Genomic DNA, 23,125 nt, shown 5'->3' on the forward strand with positions numbered 1-23,125 from the left:
TGCAGAATATTTTCTATATCCCTAGCATTGGTTCTTGTTTGCATCTGCGGCCAGACATGGCAGTGATTATTGTTATCGTGTAGTGTATTGGTAAAGAAGGGCTTAGGCTTAGTATACATGATGTCTCCTGTTTTATTTCCTGTTGCTTGCAGTAACAAAAGCTATTACATTCATCCTTAAATAAGGCATTTTTCTAAACAAAATAAAATTTATGAGGTACTGTTTGTAATTACACACACACACACACACACACACACACAATGAAAATGGAACCATGCACCTGCTACCAATAGAGCATAAGCCCTTAATCCTCACTCCACATAGTGAAATGCAACAGCACAATGGCAAGCAGTAGAAATTTATCTCGGAAAGCAACAAATGAGACAAAGAAAGGAAGTTATTTCAGGCTGCTATTCATCCAGGTCATAGCATAAACTACTCTAAGAAATTCTAACAAAGTATAGGAGATTTACAGAGAAGGAAATATTAGCACAAGAAGATGTTATTGTGATGTGATCACATTCACAATAAATTTCTCAGTTTCCGTCAAACTGAGGCTACGTTTTATTAGAGCCTGTTATCAAGCAAATCAAACAGTAAGCAAGCTGGAGACAGCTCCCGTTCAGAGGCCTGCATCATACTGTGGAATTCCTCCAGTGAAGTATGAAGTCACCCCTTTGGACCTCCATCTCTAGTACTGCACAAGCTCTAGAGAAGATACAGGCTGTGCACCCAGGGCCCAGTAGAAGTATTAGAACCATAATGCAGTTGCTAATCAGAGAAATGCACCATGAAGAGAAAAGGACAAAAGAAAGGGTAAAATCCACATGAGAAACTGCATGCATTTAAAGCCAGGACCAGAGTTATAATATGATTTACTTTTCGAAATTTTCTGAATGGGATATGCTGGATCTGGACGTGACAGCCATTGGATTAAAGACTTTCCTTTGGAGGAAGTGAGTGATGTTTGCTGAGAAGAGTTTTCTGGAAAAAAATGGAACATATCACATCAGAATCAATCAATCAATCAATCAATCAATCTCCTAAACAGAACTAATGAAATCAAACACTGTGTATGCACATTTCAGTATTTAAGTAGTGTTAATCACAATATTATAACTTATTTCTTCTTAAATCAAAACCATTTGTTTTTTCAATTTACATTGCATCTACAGAAATATTCATGAAAAAAACTCTGCAATTGGGCGGCACGGTGGCACAGTGGTTAGCATTGCTGCCTCACAGCGCCAGAGACCCGGGTTCAATTCCTGCCTCAGGCGACTGACTGTGTGGAGTTTGCACGTTCTCCCCGTGTCTGCGTGGGTTTCCTCCGGGTGCTCCGGTTTCCTCCCACAGTCCAAAGATGTGCAGGCCAGGTGAATTGGCCATGCTAAATTGCCCGTAGTGTTAGGTAAGGGGTAGGGGTATGGGTGGGTTGCGCTTCGGCGGGTCGGTGTGGACTTGTTGGGCCGAAGGGCCTGTTTCCACACTGTAAGTAATCTAATCTAATCTAATGGTATATTTTCAACAATATTTTTAATAGTATTGTTCTTATCACATTCTAAACATTCATAAACTTCTGCAAACACATAAACTTTTGTGTATTTGATGGAACAAGGTAAAGACTAATGTCCTTGATCAACTTTTGTGTATTTGATGGAACAAGGTAAAGACTAATGTCCTTGATCACCTGTTCCCAAATGGAAGGAAGCATTGATCCAAAATAGAGCCAGAACACTGTAGCCTCAATTCTCTGATTGATGCTCTCCCTCTGAGTATGAACCTGATTGAAACCGTGGAGTTTGCCCTCATTATTAGTGCAAAATAATTCAACAATAACTTTCAAAGGAATGTAAAATATTGAAAGCTCACTGTAACTTGAATCCAGGATATTATAGAGTCACTTACTGGGGGGACATGCAGGCATTCTGCATATGCGGATGTGGTCTGGCTTTTCCTCTTCACAGTGACCAACCATATTGTCCCTTGTTCGGCACACAACCTGTCTCTCCTGTGTTCCATTTCTACAGGTTACAGAACACTAACAAAACAACAAATTATATTTTTGAGAAAGAAAGTAGTAATGTAGTAACATGTATATATGACTACTGCTATATGAGGAGATAGTACCAAGACATGAACAGTTGCATGTTGAAACATTGGATTGTCAGAAAGAGAATATGAAGTTTGGTCAATGTGATAATGCAATGGCTTTAAGATGTTATTTTGTTTTTTTTTCAAAAGAGGATAGATTGAACGAGAGGTACCAAGCTATCTGTAAAAGGTGTAAACAGCTTGTGTGGCCTTAGGGTTTTTTAAAAGTTGGAACAATGGAAGCAGCTAGGCCGGGGTGGCCAGCTCTCACAGACCTGGCTTTCTAGTATTTCTTAGATTTTCGGCTAGATTTGTGCACTTGAATACATAGAAGCTATTTCTCCCTCTCTCGATTACAGCTAGAAATTGGGGTTTTTCTCTGTTACTGGGTTACCCGTGAGACAAATCTATTTTTCTGGAGCTGCCTTTTTACCAAGGGGTGTATTTATGGGATGTTACTACATTGGGATAGTTGATTAGCAATCGTTACTGTATCTATTATTCTGTTAAGTCTTCCATTAGAGTCAGGATATTCTAAATTCTTCTTTCTTTGGTTGTATTTTAACTATAGTGTTTAAATAAATTCTGTTTTACTTAACATTGAGTAGTTTGACCAGTTGCATTGCATCTGGATCACAACACTTTACATTTGCCTTTAAAATAAGAAAATGCCAGGCTCAAGGCTACTTTCTTAAAATATTTTGAGGGGGTCTGGTCTGGTCCATAACATCAGACATTTCTAATAAAGAGTGATGTTTATGATGGTGGGGCATTGACAGAAGCAAAATGGGAATGAGCTCAGTTATCAGACTGGAAGTTTATGGTGATTCTGGAACAAGTAAGTCCATAAAATTGTTGTGACTTCTTGTCAGTTGACAGATTTTTCGAAGCAGTATGTATGCACTCTGCTGAAACGGAGCAAAACCTAGGCTAGCAATATTGCCTTTAGGGCTACAGCTGGCCTAATAGCCAATTTAATTCGGTGTACTCAGCTGTGAAGTATTGATCCAAAAGTGCAGGATTGCTGGCTATTCACTTCTAAGTTAAAAAAAACATTGAAATCAAATAATTCCAGGAAGCAACCAGTAGGCCCAGCTGGCGACGTCTAGATCCAAAGAAATAATTTCAAATAATAGTCTGCAGATCGATACCCATTTCAGTGGGTATTAACTTATCCAAATGTCTTTTAAATGTTGTAACTGTTCCTGTATCCACTTCCTCTGGAAATTCATTCCACACAAGAACTACTCTGTGTAAAAAATGCTGCCCCTCATGTTCTTTTTAAAGAGCGCACGTTGAAAATGATGGTTAAAATCAGGATCATGAATGACATCTCTCAAACATATGGGTGGCACGGTGGCTCAGTGGTTAGCACTGCTGCCTCACAGCACCAGGGTCCCAGGTTTGATTCCAGTCTCGGGCGACTGTCTGTGTGGAGTTTGCACATTCTCCCAGTGTCTGCGTGGGTTTCCTCCGGGTGCTCCGATTTCCTCCCACAGTCCAAAGACGTGCAGGTCAGGCGAATTGGCCATTCTAAATTGCCCATAGTGTTTGGTGCATTAAGTTAGAGAGAGATGGGTCTGGGTGGGTTACTCTTTGGAGGGTTGGCATGGACTGGTTGGGCCGAAGGGCCTGTTTCCAAGCGGTAGGGAATCTAATCTAATATGGCCAAGAAATACAATAATCCTTGATTTACCTGTGACCAAGGTCCTGTCCTCCACTCTGCAGGGCAGAGTTCTCGATTACATGGTTTTCTGGTCTCAGGCCGATCCTCGTTGCAGTATTTGCTGTGTGCTGAACGGTTGGTGCCATCGTGGAGTGGCTGAATGCATCGGACACTTCGGATTTGATATCCAGATTTGCCACAAGTTCTGGTGCATGGCTCCCATTCCCCAGTAACCCATCTGCAAAGTACGTAGCCAAAAAGTATAAGACTTTAGAGTACTTGTGTGGTGGAATTCTAAATTGTTATTGTGTTATGCTCGGTACTATTTTTAAGACTTTAGGGAAGTAGGAATTTTAAGCAAATACATCAAACGATAAGCTAAAACAACATTCAAAGAATGCCATATAGTCATACAAAGTTTGGGAGAAGATTTGTAGCTCGGGTGCTCGTTGTTGTGGTTCTGTTCGCCGAGCTGGGAATTTGTCTTGCAAACGTTTTGTCCTCTGTCTAGGTGACATCCTCAGTGCTTGGGAGCCTCCTGTGAAACGCTTCTGAGATGTTTCCTCCAGCAGTTATAGTGGCCTGTCTCTGCCGCTTCCGGTTGTCAGTTTGAGCTGTCCGCTGTAGTGGCCGGTATATTGGGTCCAGGTCGATGTGTTTGTTGATAGAGTCTGTGGATGAGTGCCATGCCTCATGTTTTTAATTATTACAACATGTTTTTAATTATTACAAAGGTGTCATCCACGTATCTGACCCAGAGTTTGGGTTGAATTTGTGGTAATTACACCTTTGTAATAATTAAAAACACAGAAATAGAGAACACACACCAGATCATCAACGCCACACTCACAGGAATCCGATTCACTAGAGAGGAAGAAAAGGACAACCAACTCCCATTCCTAGACGTGATGGTACAGAGAACACCGAACGGAGAATTCACCACAAAGGTTTACAGGAAAGCCACACACACAGACCAAGTCCTAAACTATGAAAGCAACCACCCCAACACACACAAACGAAGTTGCATCAGGACACTATTCAAAAGGGCCACAACACACTGCAGCACACCAGAACTACAAAAAGAGGAAGAGGAACACCTATACAAGGTATTCGCCAAAAACGGATACCCTCGCAATTTCATCAACAGATGCCTAAGGGAGAGACAACGGAACGAGGACATGCCGCAACCCAAAGGACTAGCCACACTACCATACATCAGGAGCATTTCTGAACTGACAGCCAGACTACTGCGACCACTAGGACTCATAACAGCACACAAACCAACAGCCACTCTCAGACAACAACTCACCAGAACGAAGGACCCGATACCCAACATGAGCAAAACTAATGTAGTGTACAAAATCCCATGCAAGGACTGTACAAAACACTACATAGGACAAACAGGAAGACAGTTAACGATCCGTATACACGAACACCAACTAGCCACAAACCGACATGACCGGCTATCCTTAGTAGCCACACACACAGACGACAAGCAACGTGAATTCGACTGGGACAACACTACCATTATAGGGCAAGCCAAACAGAGAACAGCCAGGGAATTCCTAGAGGCATGGCACTCATCCACAGACTCTATCAACAAACACATCGACCTGGACTCAATATACCGGCCACTACAGCGGACAGCTCGAACTGACAACCGGAAGTGGCAGAGACAGGCCACTAAAAATCCGGAGGAAACAGCACAGAAGCGCTTCACAGGAGGCTCCCAAGCACTGAGGATGTCACCTAGACAGGGGACGAAATGTTTGCAAGACAGATTCCCAGCTTGGCGAACAGAACCACAACATACAGCAAGGAAAGAGACCCTTTGGTCCAACTAGTCCATGTCAACCAAAATCCCAAACTAAACTAGTCCAACTATCCCTCCAACGTTTCTTATTCATGCACAGTACTTATCCAAATGTCTTTTAAATGTTGTAACTGTTCCTGCATCCACCACTTCCTCTGGAAATTCATTCGACACATGAACCACCCTGTATAAAAAAAAAGTTGCCCCCATGTTCTTTTTAAATCTTTCTCCTCTCATCTTAAAAATATGCTCCCTAGTATTAAAATCCTGACTCATAGGGCAAAATTGTTACATTCACCTTATCCATACACATCTTTAATTTAAAAACATCAACAAGGTCGCCTCTCAATCTCCTATGATCCAGTGAAAAAAATCCCAGCTTATCCAGCATCTCCCCATAACTCAAACCCTCTGTTCCTGGAACATCCTGATAAATCTTTTCTGAATCTTCTCCAGTTTTATAATATCCTTCCTATAACAGGGCAACCAGAAATGGACACAGTACCCCAGAAGAAGTCTCACCAATGTCCTGTCCCCGAACATTAGGGAGGCACAGTGGCTCAGTGGTTAGCACTGCTGCCTCAATGTGCCAGGGACCTGGGTTCAATTCCAGTCTTGGGTGACCGTCTGTGTGGAGTTTGCACATTTGCCCTGTGTCTGCGTGGGTTTCCTACGGGTGCTCTGGTTCCCCCCCCCACAGTCCAAAGATGTGCAGGTTAGGTGAATTGGCCATGCTAAATTGTCCATAGTGTTCAGGGATGAGTAGGTTAGGCACATTAGTCAGGGGAAATGGAGGGGAATGGGTCTGCATGGGATGCTCTTCGGAAGGTCAGTGTGGGACAAATGGCCTGTTTCCACACTGTAGGGATTCTATGATTATTCACACAAAGTTAGAGTCATAGAGTCATAGAGATGTACATGGAAACAGACCCTTCAATCCAACTCATCCATGCTGACCAGATATCCCAACCCAATCTCGTTCCATCTGCCAGCACCTGACCCATATCCCTCCAAACCGTTCCTATTCATATACCCATCAGATGCCTTTTAAATGTTGCAATTGTACTCGCCTCCACCACTTCCTCTGGTAGCTCATTCCATACACGTACCACCCTCTGTGTGAAAAGGTTGCTCCTTAGGTCTCTTTTATATCTTTCCCCTCTCACCCTAAACCTATGCCCTCTAGTTCTGGACTCACCCACCCCAGGGAAAGGACTTTGTCTATTTATCCTCTCCATGCCCCTCATGATTTTATAAACCACTATAAGGTCACCCCTCAGCCTCCGACATTCCATGGAAAACAGTCCTAGCCTATTCAACCTCTCCCTAAAGCTCAAATCCTCCAACCCTGGCAACATCCTTGTAAATCTTTTCTAAATTCTTTCAAGTTTCACAACATCTTTCCGATAGGAAGGAGACCAGAACTGCACGCAATATTCCAACAGTGGTCTAACTAATGTCCTGTACAGCCGCAACATGACCTCCCTACTGCTATACTCAATGCTCTGACCAATAAAGGAAACCTTCTTCACTATCCTATCTACCTGCGACTCCACTTTCAAGGAACCTGCACTTCAAGATCTCTTTGTTCAGCAACACTCCCTAGGACCTTACCATTAAGTGTATAAGTCCTGCTAAGGTTTGCTTTCCCAAAATGCAGCACCTCAATTATCTAAATTAACCTCCATGCGTCACTTCTCAGCCCATTGGCCCATCTGATCAAGATTCCGTTGTGATCTGAGGTAACCTTCTTCGCTGTCCACTACACCTCCAATTTTGGTGTCAGCTTTCAAGTTACAGGTTTCAAAACTGTAAAACAACACTAATTTTAACTAATGCAAACACACCAGAATATTTTACAGGATCTAAATTATGCTTTTGAGTGTTAACTATTCATGAGGTGATCCTGAAAGTAAATGACTTAAAAATGATTTTTTTTTCTTATTTCTAATAGCATTACATAATTCTCGCATTCCTGAATTGACAAGTGGTCACCAACATTACCTTACAGAATAAAATCAAAATACTTCATTTGAACAAAGAAGATTTTTCATATATACAGTGTATATCATAAGCACAGCACAGTATTTCACAACTAACAAACTAATTAAGTAATTTTGAAATGTAGTCCTGTTGTAATGTAGGAAAAAACAGCAGCCAACAGCAAGATCCCACGAACAGCAATGAGATACTGACCAGATAATCTACATGATAGGCAGAAATAAACAATTTTTGGAGCATTATCTTCTTCTTAAAGCCTGCCTCATTTGCAGTATCAGGAGTCCAACAAAATGGAGCACTGGCTTCATCAAAAGGATTTTTGACAGATTTTTTCCATTAAGTGCTCAGAATGAATAGCTATTTTAACGAATTAACCTTGCCTCAGCAATGGCATTTAGATCAGCAATTTGAGAGTGTAAAGTCCATTCCAGAAGCACAAATAATCCAGGTTGACACTTCAGTACAACAAAGGCTGTACTCTGAAAGTTCCTTTCCTTTGTACTACACATTCATTCGAGACAGGCCCACGCTGGTGGATGTAAAAGATCCCACGACATTATTGGAAGGAAGTTAGTGGACCTTCCTAGTCAGTGTTTGAAATACAAGTTCATCAAACAGATTGGTTCCAGAGTTGATTGACAGTAAGTAATGCTGAATACACTTTGTGTTAGAGCTGGGTTCTGACCACGATTGATGTGGCAGTGGGAATTAAAGCCATTTTTGTTCTGAGTGATAACACTTTTGGATATAAGATAAGAAAAGCTGGCTTCTTTAAGATAGCCATCAACTGGAAGCAGGTGTGGGATTTGGAACAGGTCGTAATTCTCGACTACCTACGTCACTTTCATAGCTACATTTGTACACTAGGAGAGCTCTTGGAGAGGAGCACAGTGTCCAACCACAACCTGAGAAGCTTTTAGACAGAAGTGGGCACTGTGGGCCTGGAGTTGTTATCTTCTTCTCAGAGTACAACGGGATCTTGATCGGATGGGCCAATGGGCGAAGAAGTGGTAGATGGAGTTTAATTTAGATAAATGTGAGGTGCTGCATTTTGGGATAGCAAATCTTAGCAGGACTCATACACTTAACAGTAAGGTCCTCAGGAGTGTTGCTGAACAAAGAGACCTTGGAGTGCAGGTTCATAGCTCCTTGAAAGTGGAGTCGCAGGTAGATAGGATAGTGAAGAAGGCAATTAGTATGCTTTCCTTTATTGGTCAGAGTATTGAGTACAGGGGTTGGGAGGTCATGTTGCGGCTGTACAGGACATTGGTTAGGCCACTGTTGGGATATTGCATGCAATTCTGGTCTCCTACCTATTGGAAAGATATTGTGAAACCTGATAGGGTTCAGAAAAGATTTACAAAGATGTTGCCAGGGTTAGGGAATTTGAGCTATAGGGAGAGGTTGAATAGGCTAGGGCTGTTTTCCATGGAGCATCAGAGGCTGAGGGGTGACTTTATAGAGGTTTATAAAATCATGACGGGCATGGCTAGGATAAGTAGACAAAGTCCTTTCCCTGGGGTGGGTGAGTCCAGAACTAGAGGGCATAGGTTTAGGGTGAGAGGGGAAGGATATAAAAGAGACCTAAGGGGCAACCTTTTCACGCAGAGGGTGGTACGTGTATGGAATGAGCTGCCAGAGGAAGTGGTGGAGGCGAGTACAATTGCAACATTTAAAAGGCATCTGATGGATATATGAATAGGAACTGTTTGGAGGGATATGGGTCAGGTGCTGGCAGGTGGAATTAGATTGGGTTGGGATATCTGGTCAACATGGAATGAAGTGTCTGTTTCTGTACTGTACATCTCTATGACTCTATGAAACTACTTTGCCTTGGATTCCTCCCTTGTTTTGCCCACTGTTTAGTCTTTTGTTGTTGTGACACGGGCCTTGATGGTTTGTGCTTGTTAATTGTTGATTTAATCAATGAGTTAATTTGATAATCTGATTGTTAGTCTTTCAGGAAACAAGAGGGTCCTTTAAGGTAGCCACCAACAGGTCCGGGCCTGATTGCCTGTCTCTCTTCTGCAACCACATTCACACCTTGGTGTCCTTGGAAAGGAAGCATGCAGTGTCTACAAACACTTTTGACACTTTGAGACAGAGGTAGGCACACTGGGTGTGGGTAGAGTGCATTTTTTCCTCCTACTGTACTAGTTGGATTTAGTTCTCTTCTTGGGTAGTGCATTTAATTGGGTTAAATTGATTATGGGTTTCAAAAATAAAGAAAACTGCATTCTTAAGAGTCTTGTGGTTTAATGGGAGTGTCCCTCCACTGGACCAGATTTAAATTCCACCTGCCACGGAACTGTATCATAACATATTGGAACAGTTTGCTTAAGACAACAAGAGCTGAGTTCTGAGGTGATTGATTTATTTGATGGTTGGGTATTAAAAAAAACTTGGTTCTTCTCCAGTGGAGAATTGGTTTCTGGACAGGGAAAGGGTTCAGAAGGGAAAGATGGAAACTGTTATTGGAGTTAAAACATTTGAAAATCTCTGAAAGTTTTGTTGCTTCCTAATTCAACATGTGGATATTAGTTTGTGAAACAATTCTGACCTCCATCACCAAAACGAATTACCTGGCCTTTTGTAAATTGCTGTTTGGGAGACCATCTACTCACAAAGTGGTGTCTGTGTTTTCCCTCCAGGGATACAGTAGCCACAGATCCATTAGTTGGCTGTGAAACACGGTGGATTCTCCTGAGCTAGTCAAACAAGTCTCTTTCTGTGCTGTTAGTCAGTGTGAATAAGAGCATGTTGTGGTATTGGTATGATTGATGGAGGACAGTATTCCTAATCGCTGCTATAGGATCAGAGCAAGAATTTCACCAATCCCATTATAACCTGGTTTACATTTCCTGGATCATGGGTCATTACATATTGACTGAATGCTTTTGCAAGGTCATTTCTAAAGAAGCAGGAGTTCACCAGTGGCTTCTAGGAAAGTTAAGACACTGGACAGTGAAATAGCTACTGAATCCAAGCAAACAAACATTAAAAACTTCTCAGTAAAGTTAAAAAAAACCATACAATCCAGTTCACTGAAGACAGGAGGGAATTATCCCATGAATAGGGAATGATTTTACGGAGTCAACATTCCCCAGAACTTTGGAGAATGAAACACAACTGATTGAAACATAACATTCTTGAAGAGTTTGTAATTGTAGATGTTGGAAGGATGTTTCCTGTCACTGGGATCTAGAACTGGAGGTTGTGGATGCAAAATATGGAATTGGCAATTTTGAGCTGAACTGGGGAGAAATATATTCAATCAAAAGACTATGAACCTTTCTGAATTATCTACCCAAGTGCACACCCTAATCAAAGTAAGACAGATATTTGGATACTTAAGAGAATAAATGTATATGGAGATAAAGTAGGAAGATAGGGTTGAGATAGAGAGGGGAATCTTGTTGAGGTGGTAGGGGTCTCGGCTGTCAACCAGAAATCTAGTGAGAGAGCAACATTGCTTCTGGCAGACAAGGCTGCCAAACCATACGCCAATCAGACAGTGACAAGGCCAACCTTGGGCCTTTGCCCAGAATTAAGAACTGGGGTGGATGGCCAGCCCAACAAGAGCTGCTGGTCCTGAGCTCAGCTGTGCCCCTGAAGAGGTTGTGGCTGCTGTCATATAACGGATAAGGTGAGTGGGTGGTTGGTGGGGAGGGGATATGTGACAAGCGGGGATTCTAAGGTTGGAGGTCGCATGGGGAGGGAATAGGGAGGTCAGAAGCAAAGGCTTCAACAGCTCTAAAATCCTACATCCAATCTCTTGGTTGCCTTTATTACAGGCCAAGTGGACCCTCCCCCAGGACACACCCACCCACACAGTGCTTGTAAAAGTACTACTCACAGATGGGTCAATTCCAGCAATGGTGGGGCGAGACACTTGTGGTGCATGTTTAAGGGCTTCAGTTAGCACTGGCAAGAAGCTTGACCATGGCACCTTCTCCAGGATGTCATGCAGGCAGTGGTTAGAGGACAGCAGGCTTTCTGGCGTTTCATCACCCAGTCTAATTAAACAATCTTTCTGTATCCAAGCTTTCTACCATCACAAACAGAAGAGATTACCCACAGAATCAACCATGACAGAGGGGCAATGAAGAGCTGAACGGCCTACTCCTCTGCTTTCTCATGTTGTTGGCTTCCTATGTAAGTTATCAGTTGAAACAAAGAGGAGTCAAGAGAGGACTGGAATAGTCAACATCAGCCTGTATTTGCACAGTAACAAAAACTTGTACTTCCATAGTGATTTTGACACAATAAAATGTCCCAAAACATTTCACAGGAGTGTTATGAGTTTAGGCCCAGGCAGCTAAATAGAAGAGGCAGCCACCAACTGAGGAGTCACAAAAATTGGAAATGCCCAACAGGGTGGAATTAGAGGAGCACAGATATTTCAGAGGGTTAGGAGCTGAAGGAAATCATGGAAATAGGAAGGTTCAAGTGGTTCGCTGACCTAGAGATGGAAAAACCCATAAGAAATTTGAAACCAAAGATGAGAATTTAAAGTTTGGGGCACTGCTTAACTTGGACACAATATTAGTTAGCAAACACAGAGGGTTAAGTGATTGGACCTGAAACAAGTTAGGAAATGGGGAACAGAGTATTGAATGATCTCATGTTTACTCATGATAGAATATGGGAAATTGGTGGGAAGTTCACTAACCTAGTTAACTCGAGAGCTAATAAGCCTATGGATATGGGTTTCAGGAGAAGATAAACAATGGGAATGGGGTTCGGTGATAATATGAAACTGGAAATAGACAAAGTTAGCAATGAGCTCAGGGTCAATGATGAAAAGCATAGGATGCTAATGGTTATCAGACCCATCTTGTCATCATCGGCCCTCCAAATGAGTTTGCAAATGGCTTGATTTGCGAGGGAGGTGAAAGGAATCAATGGGAGTGGAGCTGATTTTGTGGCATGATATGAAGAAAATGGTTTCCAAATGTATACCTTGGAGGAAAGTTCACATTTAATACAAAACTTTGAGAAAGGGACATGACAATGACAATTTAGAAACATCAAAGGAGTCAAGAGAGGCTAGAGAGCACAATGAGCTAGAGCTAGGTGTCATCAATGTACATGTGGAAAATGGCTGTGTTTTCCAATTCTGCTGCCATACGGCAACAAGAAGAATTAAGAATAAGAAAGGATCAAGAATAAATTCCTTGTAGGAACACTAGAAGCAATGATCTGAGGCTGAAAGAGAAGCTATTGCAGGTGATTCTGTGGCTGCAGTGAAGTAGATAAGGAGGGTTGCAATATAAGAAAAAAAAAGGCCAAACGAGTGCAGTTCCATCTGAGTGGAGAATGGTTAGAAATGGAACCAATCAATTCTGAGGGAAACGAAAGCAAGAAAAGGTCCCAGTTTCAGATAGGCTGAAGTGGATTGGAGAAAGGCAAAACATGGAGTAGATGGTCATTGTGATGGAGAGGAACTGGGATCAGAAAGTTAATTTAGGATGAAAATAAATTCCAAATTTGCAAGCAGCTTGCTTCAGCCCAAGTGAGTGACAAGAAAAAAGTACAGGTAGTTCTCCTATAATGTGCATTTCGTCAACGCGATTAGGCTGTAACGCAATTGGTGAATTAGGGAACAATGTTTTTTAAAATGCAAACTCTCCTGGGCTATGACATGATTCCATCCCCGCTTTCCTTAAGCCCACTCTAGGTGTTTACTTTAGGTCAAGCAAATGAGATCGGATGATGGGGCAAATTTTTACTGATCGTATTGTTTCATGTTTTTGAGGGTGTTTTCAGAAATTACTGCAGAAGAAAAGATCTGGATTTCAAGATTCGCCTCATTCTGGACAATGCAGCAAGCCATCCTCCCACCATTGGTGAGCTTTCCGAAAGCATCAAAGTGCTATTTGCACCTCTGAACACAACCTCTCTCATTCAACCCATGGACCAGGGTGCAATAGCAGCTTTTAAACCTTATTATTTAAGGCACACATTCAGGAAGTTGAGACAGATAATGAGGACAGTGTTCTTCAATTTTGGAAGAGCTTTAACATAAAGAATGCTATAGAAATCATTGTGGAGGCCTATCCTGAGGGAAGCTGAGAAGTGGTTGCAGCTCTTTGAAGACTGACTACAGAATACAGCAGGATAGCAGTTTGTGGCATAAAGTCTTATCTGATACCCTGTGAACAGCTTCCTCATGAAAGAAGAAATACGACAAAGCAGCAAATACTAAATGCCTTTTTTAAGCCAACTCCCAAGAAACAATCTGAGGACGATGAACCAAAGCCATCCACTTCTGGATTAAATATTTTCTTTTGTCATAACCCTGTACCCAGCACTGCACCTGAAAGTAATGATAATACTGATGATGACCCTCAGCCCCTATCTTAATAGTACTGTAACTCAGCAAACTCAGAAACCCCTTAAAGTGTTAACATTATTGTATTATTTCATTGAAATATATGATTTTAACATTTACTTAGATTGTGCTATCTTTTGTGTTATGCTAACACTATTTTTGTTTTGATTTTTACTGAAATTGTTAGTGGTCTGCCCCAAACCCTGTTTTTCCCATAGGCCCCACTACTTCTATTGCGCAATTTTCTACATCACGAGGTTACACAAGAACACAACTTCTGCGCAATAGCAGAACAGACTGTACGAACCAAAGGAATTAATAAACAAATGTTAATAAAGACCATCTGAACAAATGCAAATACTATGGATACTGGAAACCTGAAACAAAAATAGCAAGTGCTGGGTAACATCTGTGGAGAGACTAACAGATTTAATGTTTCAAGTCCAATATAACCCTTCTTCAGAATCATCTTCCTGGACTCTGGATTCTCTACCTGGATGGGCTGAAGAACAGTCATTTGGGACATGGAACATTAACTCTGCTGTCTCTCCACAGATGCTGCCAGGTCTGCTGAGTTTCTCCAGAACTTTTTTTCTTATTATTAAAGTTTTAAAGATCAGCCAGTTCGATACAATTATAATGGAGTTTGAATCACAGCAATCTATAATGGATCAATTAATCCACAATTATTTAGAAATGGCTCAAGAAATACCCCAACCTGGTTAAAATATTTAAGTTATTCACATAGTAACATAGGTGCAGGAGTACACTCTCCAGCCCTTTGAGCCAGTTCTGACATTCCAGCCCCTGGCTGATCATACACCTCAATGCCATACTTCCATGTGGTTCCATATCCTTTAACGTCATTAGTGACTAGACATCTACCAATTTGTGTCTTGAACTGCCTAATGACTGAGCTTTCAACCAGTCTCTGGGATACAGATCAAGCATTCATCACCCTCTGAATGAAGAGGGTTCTCCTCATCCTCGTCATAAATCACCTACCTTTCATTCTGAGGCTGCCTCTGAGTTCTGAGACCCACCAGCAGGGAAAACAGCCTTTCTGCATATACTCAGAATGTTCTTAAGGATACAGACAATGTTTCTAAGATATTCTAAGATCACCTAACCCAAACATTTTTTGTAGAGTTAATGTTCATTTCACTAATGTTTTCACATAACGTTGCTGCTGGAAAGCGTGTAGTTAATAAACAGAATAACCTACTGCACTTTCTTGTTCACTTACATAGGCTGAGAGCACGCGTGTAAGTTGCACATTCGACGGATGGGTTTCGGTTTTTTACTTGCATCACAGTAGCTGCGAGGAATCATCTTGGCATCAGCCTTCCTACGACAACCATATCTTGTAAACTGATTACCTTAACAAAATCAATCATCCCTGTCAGAGTAGGTCTTAAATACTTTATTTACATAGAATGTTCCTAGAATTTTCTTGTTGTTTACATCAAATATTGAAACAACTTAAGTGACATTACAAATATAATTTTAGGATCTGTGAAATTAGCTATTGTTAAGATTGAATAATTATTGATCAAATATTAGAATATTATTTTGTCTTGACATAGGAGGATTATGACAATAAGTGAATATTACTATGATCAAATGTATTCAAGTTCACGGACATTTCATAAGCTTATGGTCCACATAATAATGAAAAGTCATATTCATTTGAATATCAGATCCGGATTTGAAGGGGCTATAGTTTATGTTTTTTGCTGCTAAGCTATTATGCAATTCAAATTATTAAAGTTCTCCCCGCATAAAATAAGCCACTGTTTATAAGGTTATGCAACAATTCTTTTCTATTTGCAGCACTTTAAATTATTTATGTATTCAATGACCCTGTATACTAAACAGCATGGTCCCTTTCAAAAGGTCAAAAAATCACTAATAAATAAAAATTAATCCAATGTTAGTTTTGATATTGTAGCAAAACCACATCTCCTTTCCAACTAATAAATTTTTGTTAATTATGAACAATTGTCTGTTTGTGACACCAGAGACATTGAATAATCATCCACTATTCATTGCTGAAACATCAATGAGTGAAGTCATGGGAATCTTATGGTGCCTAAATGATGTGAGTTACGGCAAGATTTATGGCAGAATCAGATGAGAAGTCCAGTGAAGCCATATGTTCTGCACAGTTGGAGAAGGCAATGAGGCAATATGGTTGACTTTAAGGAAATGAGGAACAGCATCAGTCTTCTGAGGAGGATGAGGACACTGAGGTCACTTGTCCAAGGGCTCAGTGGCCTTTCAGAGATGGCATGGGCACAATAGATGCCAGTCTTACAACAGACATCAACCGAGTGGCTTGTTGTTCTGGGTACAGCGTGTTGAATGATGTGGTCAGATCGGACATGACAGAGGCTATCGGGATGATGTTGTTAGTTAGCGTTCAATATAGTACAATATGGTGAGAGAACTCATTAGGCCTCAGGGTGAAATACCTCTACAAAGCTCAACACAACTTGGACTTAGCCCCCAGAAATATTGTTTAGCCCGTAGTGTCTTGAGGTAGAATCTAGTGTAGCCCCTGGGCAAACAGCAGAAGTACATCATTATGTGGGAGGGCTCCAGACAATGGCATGAAAGTTGGGAATTAAGTTGGCAATAGATTAAGGCAGATCCTAGTTCCCAACAGCAAATGGCAGGAACTTATTCTAAATGCATTATCAGGTTATGTACACTTATTAAAACCATTGTATAAACAATAAGTTAGTTACCTATGAAAGAATAAATTATCCCCTCATAATGAAGTCAGCAACCAATAACAAAAACACACACCTTCAGATTCACAACTGATGAAAGATGACATTCACCAGGTAAGATAACTTTCCAGATGGATATTGGGTAACTAGGAGCTGCTTTTCTTGTATAGGAACTTGCTCTGGAGATGGGAAAAAGGTCTTGGTTGGTGACTATGCACTGATACTGGGGCATGGCTATTGAGAGAGTGAGGTTTGGTGGTGTCAGACCTCATAGAAGACAAAGAGAAGGTTAATATCTATCAAGAACAGGTCAAGATTGATTGAAGGGAGATCAAGAGTGATTGAAAACAGACCAATGGTGAGGCTGGGTGGTCCTTCAATTTTATACCATTAGAAACTACTTTTCTCTAACTAAACCTGTCATATAATCTTGTACATTTCCAAATCTTTCTTAAATGTCCATGAACCAACTTAACCTTGTAGTTAAAAGCCCCATTCCCTGGGATTGTTCTGTTCTATCCCCTCTGCGCCCTCTCATGGACCCTCAAATTCTTCTGAATGTTTGATGACTAGAACTCTACTTGTAGCCTAACCAGAATTTTAACTTTCTTGCATTGGTAATAAAAATGCAAATCAGATTCTTCCATTAAACCCATTCTTCCCAAGCTTCATGATTGTTAAGTTGTCCCCACTATATATTTTGGTCACATGCATTTTTAGATGAAACATATACATTGAGTTTTTAAACTACATTCAAATGAAATGATGGAATTTGAAATCATTTTCTGTCTATTACTAGCCTAGTATCATAACCATTGGGAAAAAAGGGACATTTTGACTCAGTGCATGTTTTTAAAATTCACTCATAGGACATGGGTGTCGCTGGCTGGCTAGCACTTTTTGCACATTTCTAGTTGCCCTTAAGAAAATGGTGGTCTGCTACCTACTTGAGCCACTGCAGTTCATGTGCTGTAGTGGATGCAGTGTCAACCAAGTGGATTGCTTTGGCCTGGATGATGTTAACCTTCTTGAGTGTTGTTGGAGCTGTACCCATTCAGGCAAGTGGGAAGTATTCCAACACACTCCTGACTTGTGACTTGTAGATGGCGGACAGGCTTTGGGTAGTCAGGAGGAGAGTTACTATAAAGTTGAGTTTCTGGTCAGTGGTAATCCCAGGACATTGATAGTGGGGGATTCAGTGGTGGAAATGGCATTGAATGTCAGTGACAGTGGTTAGGTTCTCTCTTATTGGGAATGAGTCATTGCCTGGCTAAAGACTGACATCTGAGATGCTGGGGAGCGCTGGAGGAGGCCAAGATGGTCTCTGACTGAAGATTGTTGTGAATGCTTCAACCTAATCTTTTGCACTTATGTACTGGGTTCATCCATCATGAAGGATGGGGTTAACCATGGAGCCTCCTCCTCCAGTGAGTTGTTTAATTGTCTATCACTATTCACTGGAAGTGGCTGCAGGACTGCAGAGTTTAGATCTGATCTGTTGGTTGTGGGATCGTGTAACTGTGCCTATTGCTGCTTTTCCTGTCTGGCATGCAAGTAGCCCTGTCTGGTAGCTTCACCAGGATGATACCCTCATTTTTAGGTATGTCTAGTGGTGCTCTTGGCACACTGTCCTGCACAGTCTTATAAACCTGGACTAATCCCCTGGCTTGATGGTAATGGTTAAGTGGGGGATATACCAGGCTATGAGATTGCAGATTGTGCTGGAGTACAATGCTACTACTGTTGATGGTCCACAATGATTCAGATGGCCAAACCTGATTTGCTGGATCGGTTTCAATTTTGTCCCATTTAGCACGGTGATAATGCCACACAACATGATAGAGGTTATTCTCAAAGTGAAGACCGAACATTGTCTCTCCAAGAACTGTGTGATGTCATGGACAGATACATTTGCAGCCAGCTGATTGATAAGGGTAAGGATGACATCAAGTACATTTTTCCCTCTTGTTGGTTCTCGCACTACCTGCTGCAGACCCAATCTAGGAGCTATGTGTTTTTGAACCAGACCAGCTCGACCAGTAGTACTGCTGCCAAGCCACTGTTGGTGGTGGACATTGAAATCTCTCACCCAGAGTACATTTTGTTCCTTTTCAGTGCTCCTTCCAAGTGTTGGTCAACATGGAGAAGTACTGATTCATCAGCCAAGGGAGAACAGTATCAGGTAAGCAACAGTATTGGGTTTCTTTGCCCATGTTTAACCTAGTGCCATGAGACTTCTGCTAGGTCTATCCTGCCGGTAGGACAGGACATATCTAGGGATGGCCAAGGTGACGTCTGGGACATTGACACTCTCCCAATTTTTGCACTAGGCCACATATGTTAATAAGGAAGACTTTTCAGCATTGCCACAGCTGGTTTTGCCATTGTTGTTTCTTAGGTTGGTGCCACTTCTTTGTTGAGATTTCAGTAAATTAGTATGTTTTCTAAAATAGGTTGGTGCCACTTCTTTGTTGAGATTTCAGTAAATTAGTATGTTTTCTAAAATAGGGACAGGTTTGTGTGAAAAGGGAATTAACCATGAAGGACTCTGTCCTCAACTCCTCCTGTCACCTGTGGCATGGTGACCCTCAGGTTAAACCACCACCAGTTCTCTCTCTCTCTCTCTAATGAAAGAGATGCCCCATAGTCTGGTAGGGTTATGGCTACTTCACCTTTTTAAACTATGTGCTCACTGATGGCAACCAAAATTAATTGGGATTAGGCACTGAGCTGCAGCTCTCTTCTAATATTTATGTAAGTAAGCATTTTTATGACTTATTAATCTTCACCAATTTTCAAATCACAGAAGCTAAGCACTGATTAGAGCTCTATTTAAAAATTACCTCCTCCACATTGTTTGGAGCACTGAGACCACCTCTTCAAAGCCCACTCAAACGTAGCCATATCTTCCTGTAAAACTTCATTCGTCATAGTGGCCAAGTGGTCTTCATGAATTGTGTACTTATAACTCAGGGAGCATTTTGTATCATCATTTGGCATCATCTGTTGTTTAACAAAAGGCACAAATAAATATTATGATCAAATATTCATTAAGTCTATTGCTTCAATATCCACACTTACAATGTAACAGGCAGTAGACAAACACAAGAAAAAATACATGAGAAAATGAATTGACAAAGGCATGGAGGAATTATGCATTGGAACGCCAACACACAACATAAACTCCGCTTGGTTCCTGGTCGGAACATGGAACAGGCTGATTGTAGTTGAGATCTCTCTAAGGAAGGACAGACTCTCATGACGTTTCTGAAAGTTTAGTACTGATGGGCAATCATTAATAATGAAATATCACTGCAACTGTACATAAAGGAACAAGAACTTCATAAACAGCATAAGAATGGTTCAGCCAAAGAAGACATTTTAGTCCATTTGAATTATTCCCTCCAGAAAGGATGATCAAATAATTTCACCTTTGCAAACTTTAACTGCTTTAAAATGACTCAGTCACTTGACCAAAAATAGCCTTCCTGGCAATCAGTTTCATCAATTAATTCTCTCTGTATAATCACAAAAGCACAAGGCCTAAAACCTCTGATACAGGAGAATGAATCCATGAAGAAATCAGCCAAAAATTTAATCAGAACCAAAGCAATATTAGGACAAGAAGACAGGATCATACTTCTTCATGAATCATCAGTTGGCAAAGGTGGTGGTGGGATAATGATTTGAAAGGAATATGCACAAATCGAAACTATTTGAATTCTGTCATGTCCCACTTTCTTTTTTTATAGCCGTCCACAGAATGTGATAATTCTGTTTGCAGCAAACTAAGCAATAGCAGCATTAGCTTCAAAAACTTGCTCAAAAGCTCGCACTTCAATCTTGACGTTTATCATCTTTCCTTGATTTTCTTTCAATTCCTGTTCAAAATCCACATAAGCACTCTCTAATCAAATGCCATGAGAAACTTCATAGTGTTGATGCATACAAGTTTAATTTGTGTTCATACTGGTAGTAACTAGAGTGTAATCTTACCAACACTACTATTCCTTCACGGAGGGGTCCAATGGTTTGTAGAGATTCCTTGTCATCATTATTGGTATATTCCCACAATAATCCCATATCAATGAAAGTTTTAGTATCAGGCAGGTCATCTTCTCCATTCAAAATGAAATTCCCTGTAGCTTGGTTCTTGATTACTTGGTAAATAAAAGAAATCTCACAGTCCATGTTCAGTAAACATTACAGTTAAGTTTGTTTCAAACTACAAAGCTGTAACTTTTGAACAACAGTTAAATTTTAAAGTCAACTTTCACTAAAAACACATTTGAAACATTAAACACAAGACACACTGTAAATATCTCCCTCGTACACTTTGCACCCTAAAGAAAAGTATGTCTTGATGTTGTGAATAGCTAAACGTTTGAATTTAAGTTCATATATTTTACGAAGACCCATTACATATATAGCTTGTGAGAATTATGTTTAAATGATGAGGTCAATTCAAATCATCACTTCAAGATTCATTTCAGGGGAGACTTACCAATGAAATGAGGAGATGCACTTAATTCTTGTACAGAGAGATGTCTAGCTCCAGCCGGAATTTCAAACATCTTCAGGTAGCCTTTCAGAACAGAGAAAATTGGTGACAAAATTATGATGTTATTAAGTATGGAACACATTTTAACTGAAGTGGATACTAAATCAAAGCAAAATACCTTAAATACTGAAAATCTGAAACTAAAGAAAAGGCTGCTAGGAGAAACTTGGCAAAAGTGAGGACCGCAGATGCTGGAGATCAGAGTCTAGATTAGAGTGGTACTGGAAAAGCACAGCATCCAAGGAGCAGGAAAATCAAGGTTTCAGGCAAAAGCCGTTCATCAGAAACGAAGGCAGGGAGCCTCCTGGGTGGAGAGATTTTCCTGCTCCTTGGATGCTACCTGACCTGCTGTGCTTTTCCAGCACCACTCTAATCTAGACTCTGCTAGAGAAACTTAGCAGGTCAGAAGAAGGTCACACTGGACTCCAAACATTAACTCGGTTTCTCTTTCCACTACTGCCAACAGACATGGTGAATTTCTCAAGTAGTTTCTGTTTTATTAATTAAACTGGCTTTGTGTTGACATGAGGTGGTAAATTAATTGCCAATAACTTGGATTAACTTTCTTCCAAGATATGGATGAAAAATTATCCTTAAAACTTCCCTTCGGCTTCAGTAAGGTTGTTGTTTAAAATGATGGATCTGAAAGAGTTCACGTTAAAGTTGCCTTAGCTCCACCCAAACTGATGATTTCACATAATCTTTAGGTGAAGAATCAATTAGTCTTGCATGAGATCCTAATTGAGACAATTATAATCTCTGAGAGTTGTAATTGTGTCTTGCTGTTGTGCAATAATAAATTAAGACCTTTGCCTGTTCTTGTGAAGACTCTCCAGTGGTTTATTCTCTACCAGTGATAATTAGACTGGCCCTCAGATGCAGCATGAAAAAAGAAAAGCTGATGACAATGAAATAGCCCAGCCACAAGCCACTAGTGGTTGATGCTCACAGTCCAATATGGCATGGTGATCAGCAGTGTACCTCACTGCTGAAATACCTGAAGGTAACAATGGTGGACGGAAACAATTCAACTAAAAAGAAACATTTTCAGAGGATAAATGAGTTTCCCATTTTAAAAACATGACATCTTTAGGAAGCCAGTCGGTCAGAAACTGAAATGCGAAACCTAACAAAAAGTCAGGAGCAATCATGAGAATAGAGTGAAAGTAGCACTCTTCAGGGCTGGTAAGAGGTGCAGGGGTATCAGTATGAGGAATGAAAACAGTCAAAGTTAGCTTTTTTTTTTAAATGACAGATCTTCGAGCAAGAAGGTTCTATGGATGCAACTAGGAACTCTGGCAGCAAAGTTCAAGATCCCAGAGGACAAAGAGAAAGCAAATATTTACAATAATGGCACAAAGACCATGAGATGAAAGAAAGAAGCTAAGTGGACCATTTGGATTCTAGCATCCGCAATTTTTTTTGTTATATCATAGAATCTCTACAGTGTGGAAACAGGCCCTTCAGCCCAAAAAGTCCACACAGAGACTCTCTTCTTTCAACAGCAAATTCAGTGGGTGAAGGCTCTGAATGGAAATCAGGAATGGGAAGTTTGGCTGTTCCCATCCTGAGCTGAGGCAGCTTTGTACTCAATCAAATAACCTATCACTAATTACCCAATTTGCTCTGAAATTAATGCAGTGAATGCTGTCTTTATTCGCTAAGTGATAGAGACACTATGTTCCATTATTATGATTGCAATTTTTGATGGTGTAAATAATAAACAAACATTCAAACCTGCTTTTTTTGGTGCTCTGGAAAATGTCCCTTTGATCACTTTGCAGTGGGAATTGTCACCACCGCACACCCCACATTTGTCCTCCTTTTTAACAGAGCCCAGTACTTTGTCACAGCCCACTTTCTGAAAAATGAAAAGAAAAGTAAATTTCACATTTTAGGAAATTTATGAGTATCATTAATA

The 23,125-nt window shown here is 40.8% G+C and overlaps 1 protein-coding gene across 1 annotated transcript in view; it reads right to left on the reverse strand.

Annotated features, from left to right (window-relative positions):
* LOC140492085 (A disintegrin and metalloproteinase with thrombospondin motifs 2-like) overlaps positions 1 to 23,125 on the reverse strand; it is a 240,277-nt gene that overhangs the window by 4,160 nt on the left and 212,992 nt on the right. The window contains exons 14-21 of the mRNA XM_072590792.1: positions 22,942 to 23,065; positions 21,148 to 21,228; positions 20,640 to 20,803; positions 19,487 to 19,646; positions 15,155 to 15,287; positions 3,791 to 3,998; positions 1,909 to 2,041; positions 880 to 984 (exon numbers count right to left, since the gene is read on the reverse strand). Of these exons, the coding sequence (XP_072446893.1) occupies positions 880 to 984; positions 1,909 to 2,041; positions 3,791 to 3,998; positions 15,155 to 15,287; positions 19,487 to 19,646; positions 20,640 to 20,803; positions 21,148 to 21,228; positions 22,942 to 23,065 (1,108 nt within the window). The remainder of the gene's footprint in view (positions 1 to 879; positions 985 to 1,908; positions 2,042 to 3,790; positions 3,999 to 15,154; positions 15,288 to 19,486; positions 19,647 to 20,639; positions 20,804 to 21,147; positions 21,229 to 22,941; positions 23,066 to 23,125) is intronic.

Source organism: Chiloscyllium punctatum, chromosome 20 (genome assembly GCF_047496795.1).
Source record: "Chiloscyllium punctatum isolate Juve2018m chromosome 20, sChiPun1.3, whole genome shotgun sequence".
NCBI classification, from domain to species: domain Eukaryota; kingdom Metazoa; phylum Chordata; class Chondrichthyes; order Orectolobiformes; family Hemiscylliidae; genus Chiloscyllium; species Chiloscyllium punctatum.